Source organism: Ranitomeya imitator, chromosome 6 (assembly GCF_032444005.1).
Source record: "Ranitomeya imitator isolate aRanImi1 chromosome 6, aRanImi1.pri, whole genome shotgun sequence".
Lineage (NCBI taxonomy): Eukaryota > Metazoa > Chordata > Amphibia > Anura > Dendrobatidae > Ranitomeya > Ranitomeya imitator.
In genome coordinates this window covers 33,740,012-33,761,619 of record NC_091287.1, presented here as the reverse complement: position 1 = coordinate 33,761,619, position 21,608 = coordinate 33,740,012, and the positions used below count along the sequence as shown (strand labels likewise).

Below are 21,608 nucleotides of genomic sequence, written 5' to 3'. Positions count from 1 at the left end.
CCAAGGTCCATATATAAGTTCCTGACTTTTCAGACTGAGGTCCGAAATCGGTCGGCGCCTGTGCCGTAGTTCTAGTTTAACAGCAGGTGTCATGCGCACTGGTCCTGGGAAGTAGCAGATATCCGTCTTCTATATCTACAGCGGTGTGGATGCGAGGTATGCTAGTCACGAATGAGGATGCATGTGTCAGATCCTGAGAGGGAAAATTGTAGGGAAGCAGTTTATAGGTAATGAGATTGTATAGCTGTGGGCAGGATATGATCAATATTAGAACAACTGAGGACCCTTTGGCAAGAAAAAGAATAAAAAATAAAAAAAAAACTGAAAAAAAATGGAGTATAATTTAATGAAATGGAAAATAAAAAAAATAAAATAACAAATCTTAAAATAAATATAAATGGAGACTATTGGATCCGTATGGGTATACTTCCCCTTGGGAGGTATGGGTATCAGTGGGCCTAAAAGGGGTAAAATGAAACATACATCATTATATTCTCACACAGGAAAGAAATATATCTTGGTACCCTGTTAGCCAGTGGATAGAAAAATATTTAGAATTGAGAGTCCTCAGTGGTTGATACCTTTTAATGGCTAACTGAAAAGATGGTAACAAATTGCAGCTTTCGAGACTACATACGTCTCTTCATCAGGCAAAGACTAAAACAAATTCTGAAGAATCACATATTTATGCACAACATAGTGTAAATATGTGATTCTTCAGAATTTGTTTTGGTCTTTGCCTGATGAAGAGACCTGTGTAGTCTCGAAAGCTTGCAATTTGTTACCATCTTTTATTCGGATTCCCATGACAGCACTACGAGAGAGGGGATCCGCCCTTCAGGAACAGGAAACCTACAGATACAAAAGGGCGGCACCTCTCCCCATGCATCAGTTGGTTTCCTGTTCCTGAAGGGACAGGATCCTACAGATGAATCTCGTAGGAAAGGATCCCAGGCCGGCCGGTCGATTCAGGTAGCGGGGGGGTCTCCTACCTCGGCCGGTGCGGAAGCCCCTGGAAGACGTCACGGTGGTCCTGGCTGGACTGCACGTCAGTGACGTAGACAGCAGGGAGCAGAGTCCGGAGGATTCCTGATCTCCTTCAGCGCCGGTAAGTATAGCGCTCCTTTGGTCCATGTGGTGGTGCAGCGCGGTGGTGAGGTAGCGGTGCCAGGAGGGGAACGCTATCCGGAGCGCTGCTGAGTGCTCTTCGGCGTCCTGCATCGCTCTCAGCGTTAGCTGGAGCGTTTCCGGGTGCAGTGACGTCGAGGGGGCAGAGTCAGCAGGCGCTTCCGGGTCACTGGGGAACTGCGCATGCGCAGTTCATCCAAGATGGCGGCGCCCATCGATCCTGAACGCCGGACTCCTCACACACTGCGCTGACCCCCCAGCTGTAGCCTCATCAGCAGGAACCAATGAGAGTGGCGCCAGGCAGCCTGCTGACCGGATCTGAGGGGGATTTAAGCAGGAGCTGGATTTAGAGCTCTGCCTTTGGTCACATCCACATCATGGAGAGTGATGGTGAGCGGCAGCTTCAGCTGTCGGAGGAGGTGTGACAAAAGCCCATAGAGAATGAGCATGCCAGGAGTGACTAGTCCAGCCGTAAAAGCTCGTCCAAGCAGGGATCTAGAGCATCGACTGGCAAAGAACCCCCTCGTGTTCCGGTACCTTTTTTGGCGTACACTGGTAAGTGATCTACGTGAATGCTCTCAGTGACGCGGGCCCCTTATACTTTGTCATTCTAGGGGAAGAAAAGTGCAAAGTCGAAACATAAGGAGTGTGCCCTGTGTGAAGTCCCGTTACCAGATTCTTATACTAAAATATTATGCGCCTCCTGTATACAACAGACGGTGAGGTCTACAGGAGTGGAGGGGTTGAGTGTCATCAGGCTAGATAGATGGTATCACCCTTATTGTCCTCCCCTAGGTAGCGGAAGAATCTGCTTCTACGGCTAATCTACGTGAGATGATCCGTACAGAAGTAAGGGAATCCCTGCGGTCTATGTCCCAGGCGGGGAGTTCAAAACAGAGAACCTCGGTGATCTCTGATTCATCAGAGGAAGATAAAGAGGAAGGTTCTTATGGCTCAAATCTCTCTTCCTCGTCATCAGAAGAGGAATCTGGCCGATTCTGTCTGCCTCTGGACCGGGTGGATAAATTAGTTAAGTCGGTCAGAGGTACGATGGGCCTAGAAGAACCTAAGACTCAGCTTTCCCGTCAGCAGTTAATGTTCAGTGGCTTGGAACACAAGAAGCGTAGATCCTTCCCGGTGAATGATAAAATTCAAGACCTGATTCTCCGAGAATGGAAGAAACCGGAGAAGAAAGGCTCATTACCACCAGCTTTAAAACGCAGGTATCCCTTTGAGGATACGACTGTGGATACCTGGGACAAGGCCCCTAAATTAGATGCCGCGGTGGCAAAGGCATCAAAAAGAGCCGCATTACCTTTCGAGGACATGGGATCCCTTAACCCCTTTCTGACATCGGACGTACTATCCCGTCCATGTTGGGTGGGCCCCTATGACCATGGACGGGATAGTACGTCCAGCGCGATCGGCGGCGCTCACGGGGGGAGCGCGGCCGATCGCGGCCGGGTGTCAGCTGCCTATCGCAGCTGACATCCGGCACTATGTGCCAGGAGCGGTCACGGACCGCCCCCGGCACATTAACCCCTGGCACACCGCGATCAAAGATGATCGCGATGTGCCGGCGGTGCAGGGAAGCACCGCGCAGGGAGGGGGCTCCCTTCGGGCTTCCCTGAGCCCCCCGCAGCAACGCGATGTGATCGCGTTGCTGCGAGGGTCTTACCTCCCTCCCTCCCTGCTCGAGCCCCGGATCCAAGATGGCCGCGGATCCGGGTCCTGCAGGGAGGGAGGTGGCTTCACAGAGCCTGCTCAGAGCAGGCACTGTGAAGCAGCCTGCACTGCTATCAGATCGGTGATCTGACAGAGTGCTGTGCACACTGTCAGATCACTGATCTGTGATGTCCCCCCCTGGGACAAAGTAAAAAAGTAAAAAAAAAAATTTTCAAATGTGTAAAAAAAAATTTAAAAAAAATATTCCAAAATAATGAAAAAAAAAATAAATATTATTCCCATAAATACATTTCTTTATCTAAATAAAAAAACAAAACAATAAAAGTACACATATCTAGTATCGCCGCGTCCGTAACGACCCGACCTATAAAACTGGCCCACTAGTTAACCCCTTCAGTAAACACCGTAAGAAAAAAAACGAGGCAAAAAACGCTTTATTATCATACCGCCGAACAAAAAGTGGAATAACACGCGATCAAAAAGACAGATATAAATAACCATGGTACCGCTGAAAACGTCATCTTGTCCCGCAAAAAACGAGCCACCATACAGTATCATCAGCAAAAAAATAAAAAAGTTATAGTCCTCAGAATAAAGCGATGCCAAAATAATTATTTTTTCTATAAAATAGTTTTTATCGTATAAAAGCGCCAAAACATAAAAAAATGATATAAATGAGGTGTCGCTGTAATTGTACTGACCCGAAGAATAAAGCTGCTTTATCAATTTTACCAAACGCGGAACGGTATAAACGCCTCCCCCAAAAGAAATTCAAGAATAGCTGGTTTTTGGTCATTCTGCCTCACAAAAATTGGAATAAAAAGCGATCAAAAAATGTCACATGCCCGAAAATGTTACCAATAAAAACGTCAACTCGTCCTGCAAAAAACAAGACCTCACATGACTCTGTGGACCAAAATAAAGAAAAATTATAGCTTTCAAAATGTGGTAACGCAAAAAATATTTTTTGCAATAAAAAGCGTCTTTCAGTGTGTGACGGCTGCCAATCATGAAAATCCGCTAAAAAACCCGCTATAAAGGTAAATCAAACCCCCCTTCATCACCCCCTTAGTTAGGGAAAAATTAAAAAAATGTATTTATTTCCATTTTCCCATTAGGGCTAGGGTTAGGGCTAGGGTTAGGGCTAGGGTTAGGGCTAGGGTTAGGGCTAGGGTTAGGTTTAGGGCTAGGGTTAGGGCTAGGGTTAGGGCTAGGGTGAGGGTTAGGGCTAGGGTTAGGGCTAGGGTTAGGATTAGGGTTAGGGCTAGGGCTACAGTTTGGGTTGGGGCTAAAGTTACAGTTAGGGTTTAGATTACATTTACGGTTGGGAATAGGGTTGGGATTAGGGTTAGGGGTGTGTCTGGGTTAGAGGTGTGGTTAGGGTTACTGTTGGGATTAGGGTTAGGGATGTGTTTGGATTAGGGTTTCAGTTATAATTGGGGAGTTTCCACTGTTTCGGCACATCAGGGGCTCTCCAAACGCGACATGGCGTCCGATCTCAATTCCAGCCAATTCTGCGTTGAAAAAGTAAAACAGTGCTTCTTCCCTTCCGAGCTCTCCCGTGTGCCCAAACAGGGGTTTACCCCAACATATGGGGTATCAGCGTACTCAGGACAAATAGGACAACAACTTTTCGGGTCCAATTTCTCCTGTTACCCTTGGGAAAATACAAAACTCGGGGCTAAAACATATTTTTTGTGGGAAAAAAAAAGATTTTTTATTTTCACGGCTCTGCGTTATAAACTGTAGTGAAACACTTGGGGGTTCAAAGTTCTCACAACACATCTAGATTAGTTCCCTGGGGGGTCTAGTTTCCAATATGGGGTCACTTGTGGGGGGTTTCTACTGTTTAGGTACATTAGGGGCTCTGCAAACACAATGTGACACCTGCAGACCATTCCATCTAAGTCTGCATTCAAATGGCACTCCTTCCCTTCTGAGCCCTCCCATGTGCCCAAACAGTGGTTCCCCCCACATATGGTGTATCATCGCACTCAGGACAAATTGGGCAACAAATTTTGGGGTCCAATTTCTCCTGTTACCCTCAGGAAAATACAAAACTGGGGGCTAAAAAAATAATTTTTGTAGGAAAAAAATTTTGTTTTATTTTTACGGCTCTGCATTATAAACTTCTGTGAAGCACTTGGTGGGTCAAAGTGCTCACCACACCTCTAGATAAGTTCCTTAGGGGGTCTACTTTCCAAAATGGTGTCACTTGTGGGGGGTTTCAATGTTTAGGCACATCAGTGGCTCTTCAAACGCAACATGGCGTCCCATCTCAATTCCTGTCAATTTTGCATTGAAAAGTCAAACGGCGCTCCTTCCTTTCCGAGCTCTCCCATCCGCCCAAACAGTGGTTTACCCCCCACATATGGGCTATCAGCGTACTCAGGACAAATTGTACAACAACTTTTGGGGTCCAATTTCTTCTCTTACCCTTGGGAAAATAAAAAATTGGGGGCGAAAAGATAATTTTTGTGAAAAAATATGATTTTTTATTTTTACGGTTCTACATTATAAACTTCTGTGAAGCACTTGGTGGGTCAAAGTGCTCACCACACCTCTAGATAAGTTCCTTAGGGGGTCTACTTTCCAAAATGGTGTCACTTGTGGGGGGTTTCAATGTTTAGCCACATCAGGGGCTCTCCAAACGAAACATGGCGTCCCATCTCAATTCCAGTCAATTTTGCATTGAAAAGTCAAATGGCACTCCTTCGCTTCCGAGCTCTGCCATGCGCCCAAACAGTGGTTTACCCCCACATGTGGGGTATTGGCATACTCAGGACAAATTGTACAACAATGTTTGGGGTCCATTTTCTCCTGTTACCCTTGGTAAAATAAAACAAATTGGAGCTGAATTAAATTTTTTGTGAAAAAAAGTTAAATGTTCATTTTTATTTAAACATTCAAAAAATTCCTGTGAAGCACCAGAAGGGTTAATAAACTTCTTGAATATGGTTTTGAGCACCTTGAGGGGTGTAGTTTTTAGAATGGTGTCACACTTGGGTATTTTCTGTCATATAGACCCCTCAAAATGACTTCAAATGAGATGTGGTCCCTAAAATAAAATGGTGTTGTAGAAATGAGAAATTGCTGGTCAACTTTTAACCCTTATAACTCCCTAACAAAAAAAAATTTTGGTTCCAAAATTGTGCTGATGTAAAGTAGACATGTGGAAAATGTTACTTATTAAGTATTTTGTGTGACATATCTCTGTGATTTAATTGCATAAAAATTAAAAGTTGGAAAATTGCAAAATTTTCATAATTTTCGCCAAATTTCTGTTTTTTTCACAAATAAACGCAGGTACTATCAAAGAATTTTTACCATTGTCATGAAGTACAATATGTCACGAGAAAACAATGTCAGAATCACCAGGATCCATTGAAGCGTTCCAGAGTTATAACCTCATAAAGGGACAGTGGTCAGAATTGTAAAAATTGGCCCGGTCATTAACGTGCAAACCACCCTTGGGGGTAAAGGGGTTAAAGACCCTCTTGACAGGAAGGCGGATACCTTCCTTAAAGGTACTTGGGAGATGGCAGCCGGATCCTTGAGACCGGCAGTGGCTGCGACTTGTACAGCCAGATCCCTAATGGTCTGGCTGGAACAGTTGGAATCCCAGCTTAAAGAAGGCGCTTCCAGAAGTTCTATTCTAAGTGCGCTTCCGGTGATTCAAGATGCTGCGGCTTTCCTGTCGGTCGATTCGGTCAGAATGGCGGCCAGAGCAGCAGGACTCTCCAACGCGGCTCGTAGAGCCCTGTGGTTGAAGTGTTGGTCGGGTGACATTCAATCAAGGTCCAAATTATGCGCTATTCCATGCAAAGGGGAATATCTCTTTGGGCCAACCTTGGATTAGCTGCTTGAAAAGGCTGGAGATGACAAGAAAAAATTCCCTAGTTTGTCATCAGCCTCTTATCGGCGTCCATTCAACAGGAGGAGATTTGGTCGCGGAAGGAAGCGCTCATCCTCGCCCTCTAGAGAGAATTTTAGATGGGAGGATAGACGCAGGAGAGGTACGGGTTACATGTTCCGCCGTTCCTCAAAAGAACGTAAGAAACCGGACCAATGACTAGCAATCACTGTGGGAGGGAGATTGTCAGCCTTCTCTTCCGCATGGACTAACATCTCAAATAGTGACTGGGTCCGAGGTATTATTTCAGAAGGTCTGAAATTGGAATTTATTCACTGGCCTCGGGATAAGTTTATGTTAACCCCCTTACGCTCCTCCACTATTGAACAGACGGCTTTAGAGGCAGAAGTTGTGAGTTTATGCCTTAAGAACGTGCTGATTGAGGTCCCAGAGTCAGAAAGAGGGAGTGGATTCTACTCTCCTCTATTTCTGATTCAAAAACCAGACAGGTCATTTAGGACTATTATTAACCTTAAATCCCTTAATGAATACCTGGTTAAGGCCACATTTAAAATGGAGTCAATCGGCTCTGCAATAAAAATGTTGTTCAAACACTGCTTCATGGTAGTTGTGGACTTAAAAGATGCGTATTATCATGTTCCTATCCATGAAAACTTTCAGAGGTTTCTACGTGTGGCGGTGTCTATGGGGGGTATTGTTCGACACTTTCAATTTAGAGCCCTTCCCTTCGGCCTCTCAACGTCTCCCCGAGTATTCACTAAAGTTGTTGCGGAGGTCATGGCGCACTTACGTGAATCTGATATCCTCATAATCCCTTATCTGGATGATTTCCTGATAGTTGGAAACTCAGCAGACCATTGCCTTGCTCAGGTAAAAACAGCTATGTCTAAACTAGAACATCTGGGCTGGATTATAAACTATGAAAAATCCCGATTACAACCCCTAAAAACCCAGAGATTTCTAGGGCTGCTGTTAGATTCCGAGTCCCAACAATGCCGTCTTCCACCTGATAAACTGCTCCATATCCAACAACAGGTATTAAAAGCAATTAATAAACCAACCATGACTCTTAGACACGCTATGTCTTTATTAGGTTCCCTAACTTCCTGTATTCCCGCCGTCCGTTGGGCACAGTTCCACTCCAGACCTTTACAGTTTGAAGTACTGAATTATGATAGTCTTACAGGGTTCCTTGCAGGGTCAGATGACATTGAGTCCAGAGGTTCTGGCATCTCTTAAATGGTGGCTAGAGGAAGACAATCTGTCAGCAGGAGTTCCCTGGGTGACTCAAGTGACTCGGGTAATTACGACGGACGCCAGCCCCACGGGGTGGGGGGCACACATGGGTGACGTAGTAGTCCAGGGGTTATGGGATCCCCAAACATCAGCCTCTTCCAATCAGAAGGAGTTAATGGCAATTGAATTCTCAATTAAAGAACTCCTCGTATATCTACAGGGTCACCATGTCAAAATCCTCTCCGACAACCAGGTGGCAGTGGCCTATGTGAATCACCAGGGTGGAATACGCTCCAAGTCCCTGATGGAAGTAGCGGATCGCCTGCTCCAGACAGCAGAAAACCATTTTCTATCTTTATCCGCAGTTCACATAAGAGGGAGAGAGAATATAAGAGCAGACTTTCTAAGTCGAAGCACCTTAAAACAAGGAGAATGGTCTCTGAACACAAAGATCTTCAACCGGATTGTCCGCATGTGGGGTCATCCAGAAGTGGACTTATTTGCCACCAAGCACAACAGAAAGACGATAAATTTCTGTTCCTTAAATCCCAGGGAATATCCACTGGCAGTGGATGCCTTCCTGATCAGATGGGATTTCCGATTGGCATATGCGTTCCCCCCGCTCAATCTATTGCCGCTGGTGGTCAGAAAGATAAGGGAGAATCAAGCGAGAGTCATACTGATCGCTCCGTTCTGGCCCAGAAGAGCTTGGTTTTCCTGGCTCAGGACCATGTCCGTGAAAGACCCCTGGGTGCTGCCGGACATTCCGGACTTACTTCATCACGGTCCGATCAACCATCCACAAGTGAAGGGTCTCCATTTGACGGCATGGTTTTTGAGAGGTCATTGTTAAAAAGCAGAGGTTTTTCTCCAAACCTAATTGATACCCTTATGAAGAGTAGGAAAAACATAACAACTATGATCTACTCTAGAACTTGGAGGAAGTTTCTGGCCTCTTCAAATTTTAATATTGAAGAGGGTATACCAATCAACCAGATTCTAGAATTCCTGCAGAGGGGGCTAGAGCTAAATCTATCCACAAGTACACTAAAAGTACAAGTATCAGCCCTGGGGGCTCTATTTTCTTGTAACATTGCGGGTAATTATTGGGTATCAAGGTTTATCAAAGCATCTAGTAGATCCAGACCTATACACAGGAATAGGTCAATGCCTTGGGATCTCAATCTAGTCCTTTCAGCCTTGACTAAGGAACCATTTGAGCCCTTACATTCAGCCTCACTTAAATTACTATCCCTCAAAACAGCGTTTTTGGTGGCAATTACATCTGCTCGTAGGGTAGGAGACATACAGGCTCTTTCTAGGCTGTCCCCTTATACAGAATTTTTACAGGACAGAGTAGTCCTCAGACCAGATCCAGCTTATTTACCAAAAGTGGCCTCAGATTTTCACAGATCTCAGGAGATAGTGTTACCGTCATTTCTCCCTAATCCTTCTAATTCCAAAGAGGAGTTACTCCATACATTAGATGTTAGGAGATGTCTATTAGAATATATATCAGTCACTGATGCTTGGAAGAGAGAGGATGCGTTGTTTCTATCCTTCCAAGGTCCCAGGAAAGGTCTTAGAGTTTCAAAGTACACGCTAGCGAAGTGGATTAGGGAGGCTATCTCTCTGGCTTATACTGCAGGTGGAGGTCCAGCTCCGCAGAATCTGAGGGCACATTCCACCCGCGCCATGGCTACATCCTGGGCTGAAAGATCTGGAGTGTCGATCGACCAGATATGTAAGGCAGCTACGTGGTCATCCCCTTCCACCTTTTTCAAGCACTATAGGTTGGACTTGGGGGTTCTCTTCTGATCTCACCTTCGGGTTAAGGGTGCTGCAGGCTATAGTCCCTCCCTAAGGTAGTTTACATCTCTGTAATTCTCTCGTAGTGCTGTCATGGGAATCCGAATAAAGCATTAAGCTACTTACTGGTAGCGGCACTTTTCGGAGGCCCATGACAGCACCCTTAGTTCCCTCCCTATTCACGTGGGGGTTACACTTCCTATAGTATATATAATGAGATAGATATATCTCACGTGTGGTATATAGTTCAATATGATGGATTATTTTTGTACATAAACTGTATATAATGTATATTTGTGTGCTACTAACCGCGGTAGTCCTCTCAGGCTCTGAAATACAACTGATGCATGGGGAGAGGTGCCGCCCTTTTGTATCTGTAGGTTTCCTGTTCCTGAAGGGCGGATCCCCTCTCTCGTAGTGCTGTCATGGGCCTCCGAAAAATGCCGCTACCAGTAAATAGCTTAATGCTTTCAGGTAAGGCCCCTTCACATTAAGCGACGCTGCAGCGATACCGACAACGATCCGGATCGCTGCAGCGTCGCTGTTTGGTCGCTGGAGAGCTGTCACACAGACCGCTCTCCAGCGACCAACGATGCCGGTAACCAGGGTAAACATCGGGTAACTAAGCGCAGGGCCGCGCTTAGTAACCCGATGTTTACCCTGGTTACCTTCCTAAAAGTAAAAAAAACAAACACTACATACTTACCTACAGCCGTCTGTCCTCCAGTGCTGTGCTCTGCACTCCTCCTGTACTGTCTGTGTGAGCACAGCGGCCGGAAAGCAGAGCGGTGACGTCACCGCTCTGCTTTCCGGCTGACCGACGCTCACAGACAGCACAGGAGGAGTGCAGAGCACAGCGCTGGAGGACAGACAGCGGTAGGTAAGTATGTAGTGTTTTTTTTTTTTTTTACTTTTAGGATGGTAACCAGGGTAAACATCGGGTTACTAAGCGCGGCCCTGCGCTTAGTTACCCGATGTTTACCCTGGTTACCAGTGAAGACATCGCTGGATCAGTGTCACACACGCCGATCCAGCGATGTCAGCAGGAGTCCAGCGACGAAATAAAGTTCTGGACTTTATTCAGCGACCAACGATCTCCCAGCAGGGGCCTGATCGTTGGTCGCTGTCACACATAACGATTTCATTAACGATATCGTTGCTACGTCACAAATGGCAACGATATCGTTAACAATATCGTTATGTGTGAAGGTACCTTTAGCCATTAAAAGATATCAACCACTGAGGACTCAATTCTAAATATTTTTATATTCTCACAGGGAGTTGACTCTTGATACTCACATTTAGCTTGTGTTGCGTAGGGATCACTATTCGGTATGTATCATATAACTTAAATGCAATCAAACTCAACAGTGCAGAATCATAGAAATTAAAAATGGTTACAAAGAGGAGAGGATGTAAGCGGTTGTACCACTTTCATTAGGTTAGCGAGTCCAATTCTCTATTGACACCCAACGGTGCCAATGTTTAATGTGTGAATCCAAAAGGATTTTCTTTCTTTTGAGCAGTTTAGTATGATTGTGCGTGCGCCGCCCCCCCCCCCTTCTTGTTCTGTAAGATGAAATCTGAGTTGTGATATTGACTGGTTTGCGGCAATGGAAGCCAAACTTTTTTTTTTTTTTTTGCATCTGATGGTGGCTTTCTGTGGCTTGATATTCTGTCCCGAACGTGCTGTGTGGTTTCCCCTATGTATAAGAGACCGCAAGGGCACTGGATCGTGCATACTACAAAATTTTGTCTCGCAGGTATAGAAGCCTTTTATTGCATTTATTTTTTTCTGGTGTGTGAAAACATTTGATTATTTATTTTTTATGACATTGTACAGGAGGCACATCGTAAACAAGGGAACGTGCCAGTGCCCTCTGTTCCCAGGAAACTCTGTTTTGGCTGTTTAGTGAGGCTCCCTATATCTGCTCTTACGAGATGGTCCTTGATGTTTTTGGGTCTTGTGCAAATCACAGCTGGAGTTTTAGGCCACGTTCACACGCTGCGGATTACTCTTTCCAGACTGATTTTAGTAAATCCGCACTGCCAGCTTTTGGCGTGCCTTTTGTAGAGGTCGTTAGTGTAGATGTAATCGCCTTCAAAGGCGTCCATGTAACAATTGGCATATGCTGGTGCCACATTTGACCCCATAGCGGTTCCCCAAATCTTTAAGTAGAATTGATCAGTAGAAAATAATTCTCATGCAGTATCGATGATAGGAGATCAAGGACCATTTGTTTAGAGTTGTAGGAATGATTAGAAAGCTCCAATAACAAATGGACTACACTGATGCCCCGTTCGTGTTAGCTAGATGCCTACAGACTGTTTACGTCAAGCGTGACTAGTAAACAGTCAGGGGTAATATCAACCGTCTGTCTGATGTCCTGTGTTCAGGATAAAAGAATGGGTGCTTTTGATTAGTGGAGTGCACAATAACTTTTAGATATTTCTCTTTAAAGTTTGAGAGCAACCCAGGCTGGGTCGACGCGTAAAATAAACCGAAGCTTTATTTATTATTATATTTTTATTTTTTTTGCACCGTTCTTCCAATGCTTGTGGTGAATTATCAATGTAGTAATTAGACACTTATTTGTAAGAGACTGTACGTGAGTGCGGCTGATTTCTACTTTCTTGGTTCCTTCATGAGGCGCTGTATAGTCCCCCTAGCAGCCAAAAAAAATAAATATAAATTCAGTGGTTCCTCATGGGTCTGCGATATGGCAGTGTATATGATGAGGGAATGTATTGATGACCTTATCCAAAGTCAAATCTTGCAAAAGTGTAGCTCCTTAACATTGTCTTCAGAGGGACTACTCCGGAAAGTTGGGTTTTAATGAGTTTAAGGAACTGGGGATGGCATTAAATAGCTGGAGGCAGAACTTCATGACCTTCGATGTGGACAGAAGTGGGACAATTGGTCCGATGGAGCTACACCGTGCTGTGGCGACCATGGGTGAGTATGGGAACTGTTCGAAGCCTAGAGCAATAGAATAGGCAAACATTGACATATTACAAAGTTTCTTAATGGAGAAATGTCTTTCCTTCCCCTTTTATGAGCCGCCTCTTGCACAAAAAAAAAAAAAACAAGTCGCTATAAAGCCGCAGTCAGACATCCGTGTTCGGATTGGCCGCTGGTCTTCTTAACTGATACTCGACAGCCTCGTTTATGTCTGAGGCTGGCGAGTTTGTGTTGGGTGACCCTTGGCGTGTTTCTTAACCATTTTTTACTCTATTGGGGTTAAAAAAAAATAAAAAATACAGACAATGATTCATTCTGGATGGATAACGTTTTAATTTGGCATGTTTTTTTTTTTTTTGCCTGAAAAAAAAAAAAAAAAAAAAAAATTGTAGTGTTCAGAGATATGACATATTGTACTTTAGAGGTGGGATTTCAGCAGTTTTCTGCCTACATTCTCTCCCCCTCAGTAGTGCCTCCATATTACATAGACTTATTAATAATTGCCACCTAAAATGTCAAGCTACAGAATAAGACCCCTATAGAGAGGTCCGAGCCTTGCTAGAAATCAATCACAATATTTGTTCCAGAAATCTCACAAATCTCTAAGCTGTGCCAAAGGGGTGTAACTGCTCTTTAAAGAGGACATGTCACTTGCACCAAAAAAATAAAGCCAAGTACCTGAGCTCCCCCTGAATCTGCTGCTTTTTTCCGTTTTGTGCTGCATCGCTCCATTGCCGAGAAAATCACACTTGTTTCTTCTGTAGTACGTCATGTGAAATCTCTGCATGCGGTTCAGCTGGGTGCTTCTTCGGGCTTCTCTGAGGATTTGTGCTTTCTCCCCTCCGTCTAAGATGCTGATGTGCTTGTGTCTGGGAGGCAAGAAAGCGCAAACCCTCAGTAGAGACTCTGAAGAAACATCCAGTTGGACTGCAAAACAGAGATTTCACATGCTGCGCTCCAAAAGCAACAAATGTGAATATCTCTGTGATGGAGCGACGTGGCACAAAACAGAAAAAAGCAACAGAATCAGGGGAGCTCATGGATTATTTTTTTTTTTTTCTCAACATTTGACGGCTCCTCTTTAAGCTGCTGTCTCTGCAAAGGCTCTGGGAGCTGTGTGTCTTATGCCAGAGAGTAATACTCTCAGTATCTTCTTCCTATGAGCATTGTGAAGGGAGCATCCAGAAAAGACCTGATTATTCTATATTCTAGGATATCGGCTGAGCCCCCAAGCACTGAATATAATCGCTAAAAGATACAGCACCCACGGGAAGATAAAGTTTGACGATTACGTTTCTTGCTGTGTCAGGCTGCGAGCGATGACAGGTGAGTGGCGGCGTTATATTATAATTGGGGAAGTTATACTTCTTCATTGGTTTCTAACAAATGTCGTCTTCATTCTCTGCAGACTCCTTCAGGAGACGAGATGTTGCCCAGCAGGGGATGGTGAATTTCCAGTATGATGATGTGAGTATTGCCATACTTCTGGGTCACACCGTTGTGTAGCGCTAGTAAATACAGTAGTAGTATACAGCACAGTCACGTAGTATATAACACTGCCCACGCAGTATATAACAGTGGCCACGTAATATATAGCACAGCCCACGGAGTATATAACACTGCCTATGTAGTATACAGCACAGAGCCACACGGTATGTAACACAGCCCACGTAGTATACAGCAGTGTGGGCATCATATCCCTGTTTAAAAAAAATAAAAATAAAATAAAATAAAAAAAGTTACATCCTCACCTCGTGGGGTCCAGCGGAGCACCGGCGATAGGCGTGCGGCTGCTGCCATCTTCCGTTCCCAGGATGCATTGTGAAATTACCCAGATGACTTAGCGGTCTCGCGAGGCCGCTAAGTCTTCTGGGTAATTTCGCAATGCATCACCGGGAACGGAAGATGGCGGCCGGCTTGGCGGACAATGGAGGGTGAGTATAGCAGGTTTTTTATTTTTTTTAAATTATTTTTAACATTACATTTTTACTATTGATGCTGCATAGGCAGCATCAATAGTAAAAAGTTGGGGACACATAGGGTTAATAGCGGCGGTAATGGAATGCGTTACCCGCGGCATAACGCGGTCCGTTACCGCCGGCATTAACCCTGTGTTAGCGGTGACCGGAGGGGAGCATGCGGGAGCCGGGCAGTGACTGCGGGGAGTAAGGAGCGGCCATTTTCTTCCGGACTGTGCCCGTCGCTGATTGGTCGCTGCAAAACAGCCACGACCAATCAGCGACTTGGATTTCCATGACCGACAGAGGCTGCGACCAATGAATATCCGTGACAGACAGAAGGACAGACGGAAGTGACCCTTAGACAATTATATAGTGTGTGTGTGTATATATATATATATCTCTATCGAAGCCTTTATAGACTGCACAAGCGCCGGCGCAGTCTGGACCGCACAGTGTGACGCTCCCAGGAGATCGCGGTATGCGTAAACACTGAACGCACACCGCGATCTCCAACGGAGAGGCAGGGACGCGCCAGGAGGGTAAGTATATTCACCTGTCCCCCGTTCCAGCGCTGCGTGCGGCTCCGTCTCCCGGGTCCTCTGCTGTGACGTTCACAGTTCAGAGGGCGCGATGACGCGCTTAATGCGCGCCGCCCTCTGACTGAACAGTCACAGCCAGAGGACCCGGAACACGGAGCGGACGCAGCGCTGGAATGGGACAGAGAGGTGAGTATAGCAAGTGCTGGGGGGCCTGAGCTAGCGGCGACTCCGGCACCTGACCCCCACAGCGCGCCGGTGTCCCCGCCTGCTCAGGCCCCCCAGCACTCGGCGCCCAGCGACGATAGGTGAGTATGTTGTTTTTTTTTTTTATATATATATCGCACCAGCATATGGGGCATATAATACAATGGAGCATCTTATGGGGGGCATATAATACTATGGAGCATCTTATGGGGGCCATAAACCCTTATGGAGCAGCACATGACAGGATGGAGACCATATACCAATATAAACGCTCGCCACCCGGGCGTAGAACGGGTTCAATAGCGTATGTATATGTATGTATATATATGTGTGTGTGTGTATATATGTGTGTGTGTATATATATATATATATATATATGTGTGTATATAATTTTTTTTTTTTTTTTTTTTTTTTAATTATTGGTAAAAAAAAAAATAAATTTATAAAGTATGTATAATCTTTTCTTGGGCCAACACTGAAGATATGACAATGTACAGTAGTCGGTGTACAGGTGTGTAAATTTGCACAGAGCTGCAGCACGATGGCCGAGACCATAGAGCAGTGTAACAAGACAGGTTCTGCTCAGAACCGGCCTCCCCATGGTTGACCAAAGAAGTTGTGTGCATGTGCTCAGCGTCATATCCAGAACTTGTCTGCTCACAATGGACGTACGAGTGCTGCCTGCCTTCCTACAGAGGTTACAGGGGTGGGGGATCCACCTGATGGTGCTCAGACCATACGCCACCCTACACTGCATAAAATTAGTCGGCATGATTGTTGTCCCAGAAGGAAGTCTCTTCTAAAGATGATGCACAAGAAAGCCAACAAACACTTTGCTGTAGACTGGCTGATTTAAGGATATGGATTTCTGGAACCATGTTCTGTGGTCTGATGAGACCAAGAAACTTATTTGGGTCAGATGGTGTCAAGTGTGTGGTGTCAGCCAGATGGAGCACAAAAACTTGCCTACAGTCAAGCATGGTGGTAGCAGTGTCATGGTGTGGGGCTGCCTGAATGCTACCAGCTGTGGGGATCTATATTTCAGTTAGGGAACCATGAACCTCAACATGTAGGATTACTACGTGGAACTAGAGTTCTAGTCCCTTCCACACTGAAGAGACAATTTGTATATTTCCCAGAGGAGCATGGAGATATGTCTCCTCACCTTTGGCATGTCAGGTTTGAGGCAAGGAGAAATGTTACCCCCTTGGATCCCGGTCAGATGCCTCTCAACCAGCCAAACAAGATCTCATACTTTGCACTGATGAGGGGCAGTACCCCAAAACAGTATCTGAAAACTGAGATTATGATTTTGGCTTTTATCTTAAGTCATCTGACAAGGCTAATTAGAGGGTTGATATTGATTGACTTTTAGGATTGCTACTTCCAATAGGTGATGCTAGATTTCTAGTCCTCTTCTCTGACATGTTCTGTGACATACTGAAGCAAAGCATACCCAAGGGAAACTGAGCTGCTGGGCAGTATTCCATCATAACGAACACACACACCACTGCCTCGCTAAAGAAATGGAGTATAAAGGTGCTGAACTGGCCATGTCTAAAGACTAGTGATGAGCAAGTATACTCGTTGCTTGGGTGATCTCAGAGTATTTGTTTGTGCTCGGAGATTTCGTTTTCCTTGCCGCAGCTGGATGGCCTACAGCTAGTAGCCAGGCTGAGTACATGTGGGGGTTGCCTGGTTGCTAGGGAATCCCCACATGTATTCAAGCTGTCTAGTAGCTGCAAATCATCCAGCTGCGGCAAGGAAAACGATCTCCGAGCAGTCATAAATACTCGGAGACCACCCGAGCGTGCTCTGGAAAACCCGAGTAATGAGTATACTCGCTCATCACTACTAAAGCCCTAAACCCTATTGAATACCTGAGGGGCATCCTCAAACGGAAGGTGTAGGAGCGCAAGGTCTCGGCCATCCACCAGCTCAATTATATTGTCATGGAGGAGTGGACGAGGTTTCTAGTGACCACTCGTTGCTCAGGTGACCTCCGAGTATTTATGACTGCTCGGAGATTTAGTTCTCATCGCGGCAGCTGAATGATTTACAGCTATTAGCCAGCTTGATTACATGTGAGGATTCCCTAGCAACCAGGCAACCCCCACATGTACTCAGCCTGGCTAGTAGCTGTAAATCATTCAGCTGCCCCGATGAGAACTAATTCTCCGAATACTAACAAATACTCAGAGACCACCAGAGCATGCTCGGGAAAACCTGAGCAACGAGTATAGTCGCTCATCACTAGTGACCACCAGTGAAGCTCTAGCGCCCTGTATGGCCAAGAGAGATAAGGCACAAAAAGATGGTAGCCACTCACAATATTGACTGTTTGGGCACAATTTGGCCATTTTCAGTTAGGGGTGTACTCGCGTTCATTGCCAGCGGTTTAGACAGTGTAAATTTGTGCCCTCTAAATAACTCGCACTGTTAGTTTTAAAGCTCGTATGACTACTTTACGTTGTATCTTCGGTGTTGGCCCAAGAAAAGCTTTCATCCAAATTGCGTCACAGATAGACGGCTCCTTGAAAGGCCGTTTTCGTTTGCAGTTCCATATCAGTGACTTATCAGCCTCCAGGATGAACACAATCCACGTTATTCACTGACAGCAAGCCGAGATCCAGTAAAAGTGTGAGAATTAGAGGATGCACAACTTGGATTATGCAAAAAAAACCTGAAAATTGTGTGTGCATAAACGATACCGAATATCTCTTAATGCCGCCAACTGGATAAAGACCTGTGTTGCTAGATCATACAGTACATAGATGTTTTAGACCTGATGACACTGATGTAATTACTCTGAAAATCCATAACTGAATGACTAGTGTTTATTTTCAAAGGTTTTAAAATTAGAGCATTTTATGACTGAAGCTGAACTCTGAACATAAAGCCTCATCAGCTCTTGAGACTTATTATACCAAGCTGAAATCTGGTTGTATGGTCGCACCCCTCCAGACACTGATTAGGGGTCAAGTGATACAAAAATCTTTAATTCTAATATACAAAGGGGCTCCTGCATTGGATAACACGTTACATCTTCCAGTGCGTCCATGCACACAGCAGCGTCGGGAAGCTACGAAGTCATCATGATCTGCGTGCTCACCCCAGCGGCCATATTTAGTGAGGGCACATCCAACCCCAGGTATTTCCGTTATATTGAGTAGTACGCAGCCTAAGGACACAAGGCGCAAATGGAGACCAGAGGACGACTTGTGAGGGGTCTCGCGCTGCTCCTTGCATAACGCCGCTGTTTATTAGAAACCGGGAAAAAGAAAAAGTTCCAAACTTTCAGCAAGAATTGTGAATTGGAATCTTTGCAATGATGTCTGCAGTTTGTGTTGACTTCGCCTTTTCTTTTCTCCGCAGTTCATACAGAGCGTCATGTGCATCTGAAAAAAAAAAAAAAAAGTGAATTTCCTGAAAACGGATCCCTTAGATTCCGCCTGTACCCAGCGCCGCTCTGATTTTAGCCCTGAACACTAGTTTCTATATAAACGCCTTCTGTCTGCAGTTTTGTAACAGATTTTGTTTTTTTTTTCTATTTTAATAAATGCAAAATATTTAGAGGCGACACCGAGGATTTGATTATTTAAATACAGATTAATATAATTGGACCTGACTGTGGAGAAGTAGGAATTGCATAAACGGGCAAGAACCCTTCTGTCTGTGCTGATCAGTGTGGTGGGGGCAGTATTGTACTGCACGTGAGCAGAGTGCTTTCTGGCAGTGCTGTAAAATGGCCACGTATCTTGTTTGTATGCGATTTCTTCTTAGCTGAAAGCAAGATGGATCCTAAGCCGTATAAAGACCACATCGTATACAATTGTGTGTGTAGTTGTACTAAAAATTGGCGGTATAGCGGAATCTGTCGGACCATTTCAGAAAAGTAATGTGTATTTTTGCTGCATCAAACAAGCTTACACGATGCCTATGTTCACACGGTGCATTTTTTTTTTTCTGCAGGCAAAACCTGCTGTCTTGGAAGAAAAAAAAAAAACAGGTTTTTGCTACGTTGTCTCTTGTACGTGCCGATAAAGTTTAACGCCCCTTAAAAAAAAAATCATGATGCAAACTTCCTTAAGGTTTTTGCAGCAAAACCGGATGCCTGCAATTTGGCACTTACTCATTGCTTTCTATGGGTGGAGAAAGTGACATGCTGCAGTTTACAAAAAAAAAAAACACAGCAGTTCAAATCAGTGAGGCAATCCCTTCATGTGTTGCGGCCATCGAACATTCGTGATACATGCAGCGGCAAGAACTTTTTCGAGCGCTAAAGTCACACAGCACCCAAGCATGCTCAGATAACGCCTTATCCCAGTACGGTCGCTCATCACTAACTCAGTGAACAGGTGACCAACAATTATCTTCATTTATGAAGCAGTCGTTGTATGACTGGATACAGGAGGTGGTCTGCGTTCCTCTACGGTCTTAGTAAGAAACAAAACTACGGCCTGTGGGACAATCTACGGAAGTTCAAAAGGGTGAGGTTTTTGGAAAAATTCTTGCCATGCAACTTTCCTGGTGCACAGCAGCTCGGCAATCTTCTTAAACCTAATATATCATCAGGAGGAGGATGCCATGGAGTGAACTGGGTACGTTTTTGAGAACGTGAGCACTGAGGCCCAAAAACCGGATGAGGAGAAAACCGGCACCTTATACTGTAATCCCACTCCATCCAAAAGTAAGGGAGGGAAATAAATCCTGTCCAAATACTGTTAGGCTATGTGCACACGTTGCGGATTAGGCTTAGGAATTTCTGGTGTGGATTCTGCCTCTCCTGGCAGAAAACGCAGCTGCGGATTTGTCGTGTTTCTTGTGCGGTTCCGCAACATTTTTTATGCGTTTTTGCTGCGGTTTTTTTTACCCCTGCGGTTTTATAAAATGGAATAGGTACAAAAACGCTGCAGATTCACAAAGAAGTGACATGCTACTTCTTTTAAACCGCAGCGTTTCCCCAGCGGATTTTCCGCAAAGTGTGCACAGCATTTTTTTTTTTTCTCATTGATTTACATTGTACTGTAAATTAATCGCGGATCTGCAGCGTTTCTGCACCTTAAAAAAAAACTCTGCGGATCCGCAGAGAATCCGCAACTTGTGCACATTGCTTAAGGGTATGTGCACACGTTACGGATCCACAGCAGTTTCCCGTGCGTTTACAGTACAATGTAAACCTATGGGAAACTAAATCCGCAGTTCACATGCTGCGGAAAAAAAACGCGCGGAAACGCAGCAGTTTACATTCCGCAGCATGTCAATTCTTTGTGCGGATTCCACAGCGGTTTTACATCTGCTCCAATAGAAAACTGCTGGTGTAAACCCGCAGCGGAATCCGCAATAGAAACCGCGATAAATCCGCAGGAAAAACCGCAGCCCTCACGGATACGTGTGCACATACCCTAAAAGTCCTATTACATACAGCATTGTACATCCATCGAGAGAGACTTCTGATCACTATAAATCTTGTGTGGCCCTCCTAGATCTTGGGAGTGTGGGTCCCAAAATTCACTCCCTATGTATGTGTAAAGAGACCTATAAACTGAGGCGTGGGAAATCTGCAAGGAACCTTCTAGGACCTGGCCGTTATCTTAGCATGGTGCAAGCTGCAATAACCATGAGCCTGGGGTTCCGGAAGCATGCATATGCCAACAGCTTCTTCAAATAAGTTCTCATAAGACAACGCAACATTCTAATTTCTATCATTAAAACAACTCTGCTTCCTAGAGCAGGTGGGATTTCCAAATGTTATAGCAGCCAGTCTCTTAGGCAAGGAGCGCAGCGCTTCCAAACCCCTTTTTCTTTATCGCCTCTCATTGGGGGACACAGGAACCATGGGTGTATGCTGCTGCCACTAGGAGGCTGACACTATGCAAATAAAAAAGTTAGCTCCTCCTCTGCAGTGTACACCCTACCGACTGGCATTATACTCTTCAGTTTAGCTTAGTGTCAGTAGGAGGTGGACACGGGTCTTTCATTAGACCCTTCTCTACCTCAATGTGCGTCGTTTTTCTTTCAGGTTTTCGGATGGGATACAGGGTGAGCAGTCACACCTGTAGTCCCACATTATGGACTATGAGTACGGCGTGTACTGCCACCCCGTATCCTCATAGATCCCTATCCAGGACCAAGATCCTAGCACACAAGCGTGCTTAGAAGTCCGGTCCTGGCTCCGTCCCCCACCCACTCGCCCACCAGAGCCTGTC

At 45.2% G+C, this 21,608-nt stretch overlaps 1 protein-coding gene across 2 annotated transcripts in view; it reads left to right on the top strand.

Annotated features, from left to right (window-relative positions):
* Positions 1–18,979, top strand: part of SRI (sorcin) — a 31,549-nt gene extending 12,570 nt beyond the window's left edge. The window contains exons 5-8 of one of the 2 annotated variants that reach the window (XM_069729440.1): positions 12,542–12,689; positions 13,908–14,021; positions 14,104–14,162; positions 18,775–18,979. In XM_069729440.1, the coding sequence (XP_069585541.1) occupies positions 12,542–12,689; positions 13,908–14,021; positions 14,104–14,162; positions 18,775–18,801 (348 nt within the window). In that variant the 3' untranslated portion in view covers positions 18,802–18,979. The remainder of the gene's footprint in view (positions 1–12,541; positions 12,690–13,907; positions 14,022–14,103; positions 14,163–18,774) is intronic. The other variant, XM_069729439.1, reaches the window with a different exon arrangement.
* The last annotated feature ends 2,629 nt before the right edge of the window (positions 18,980–21,608 follow it).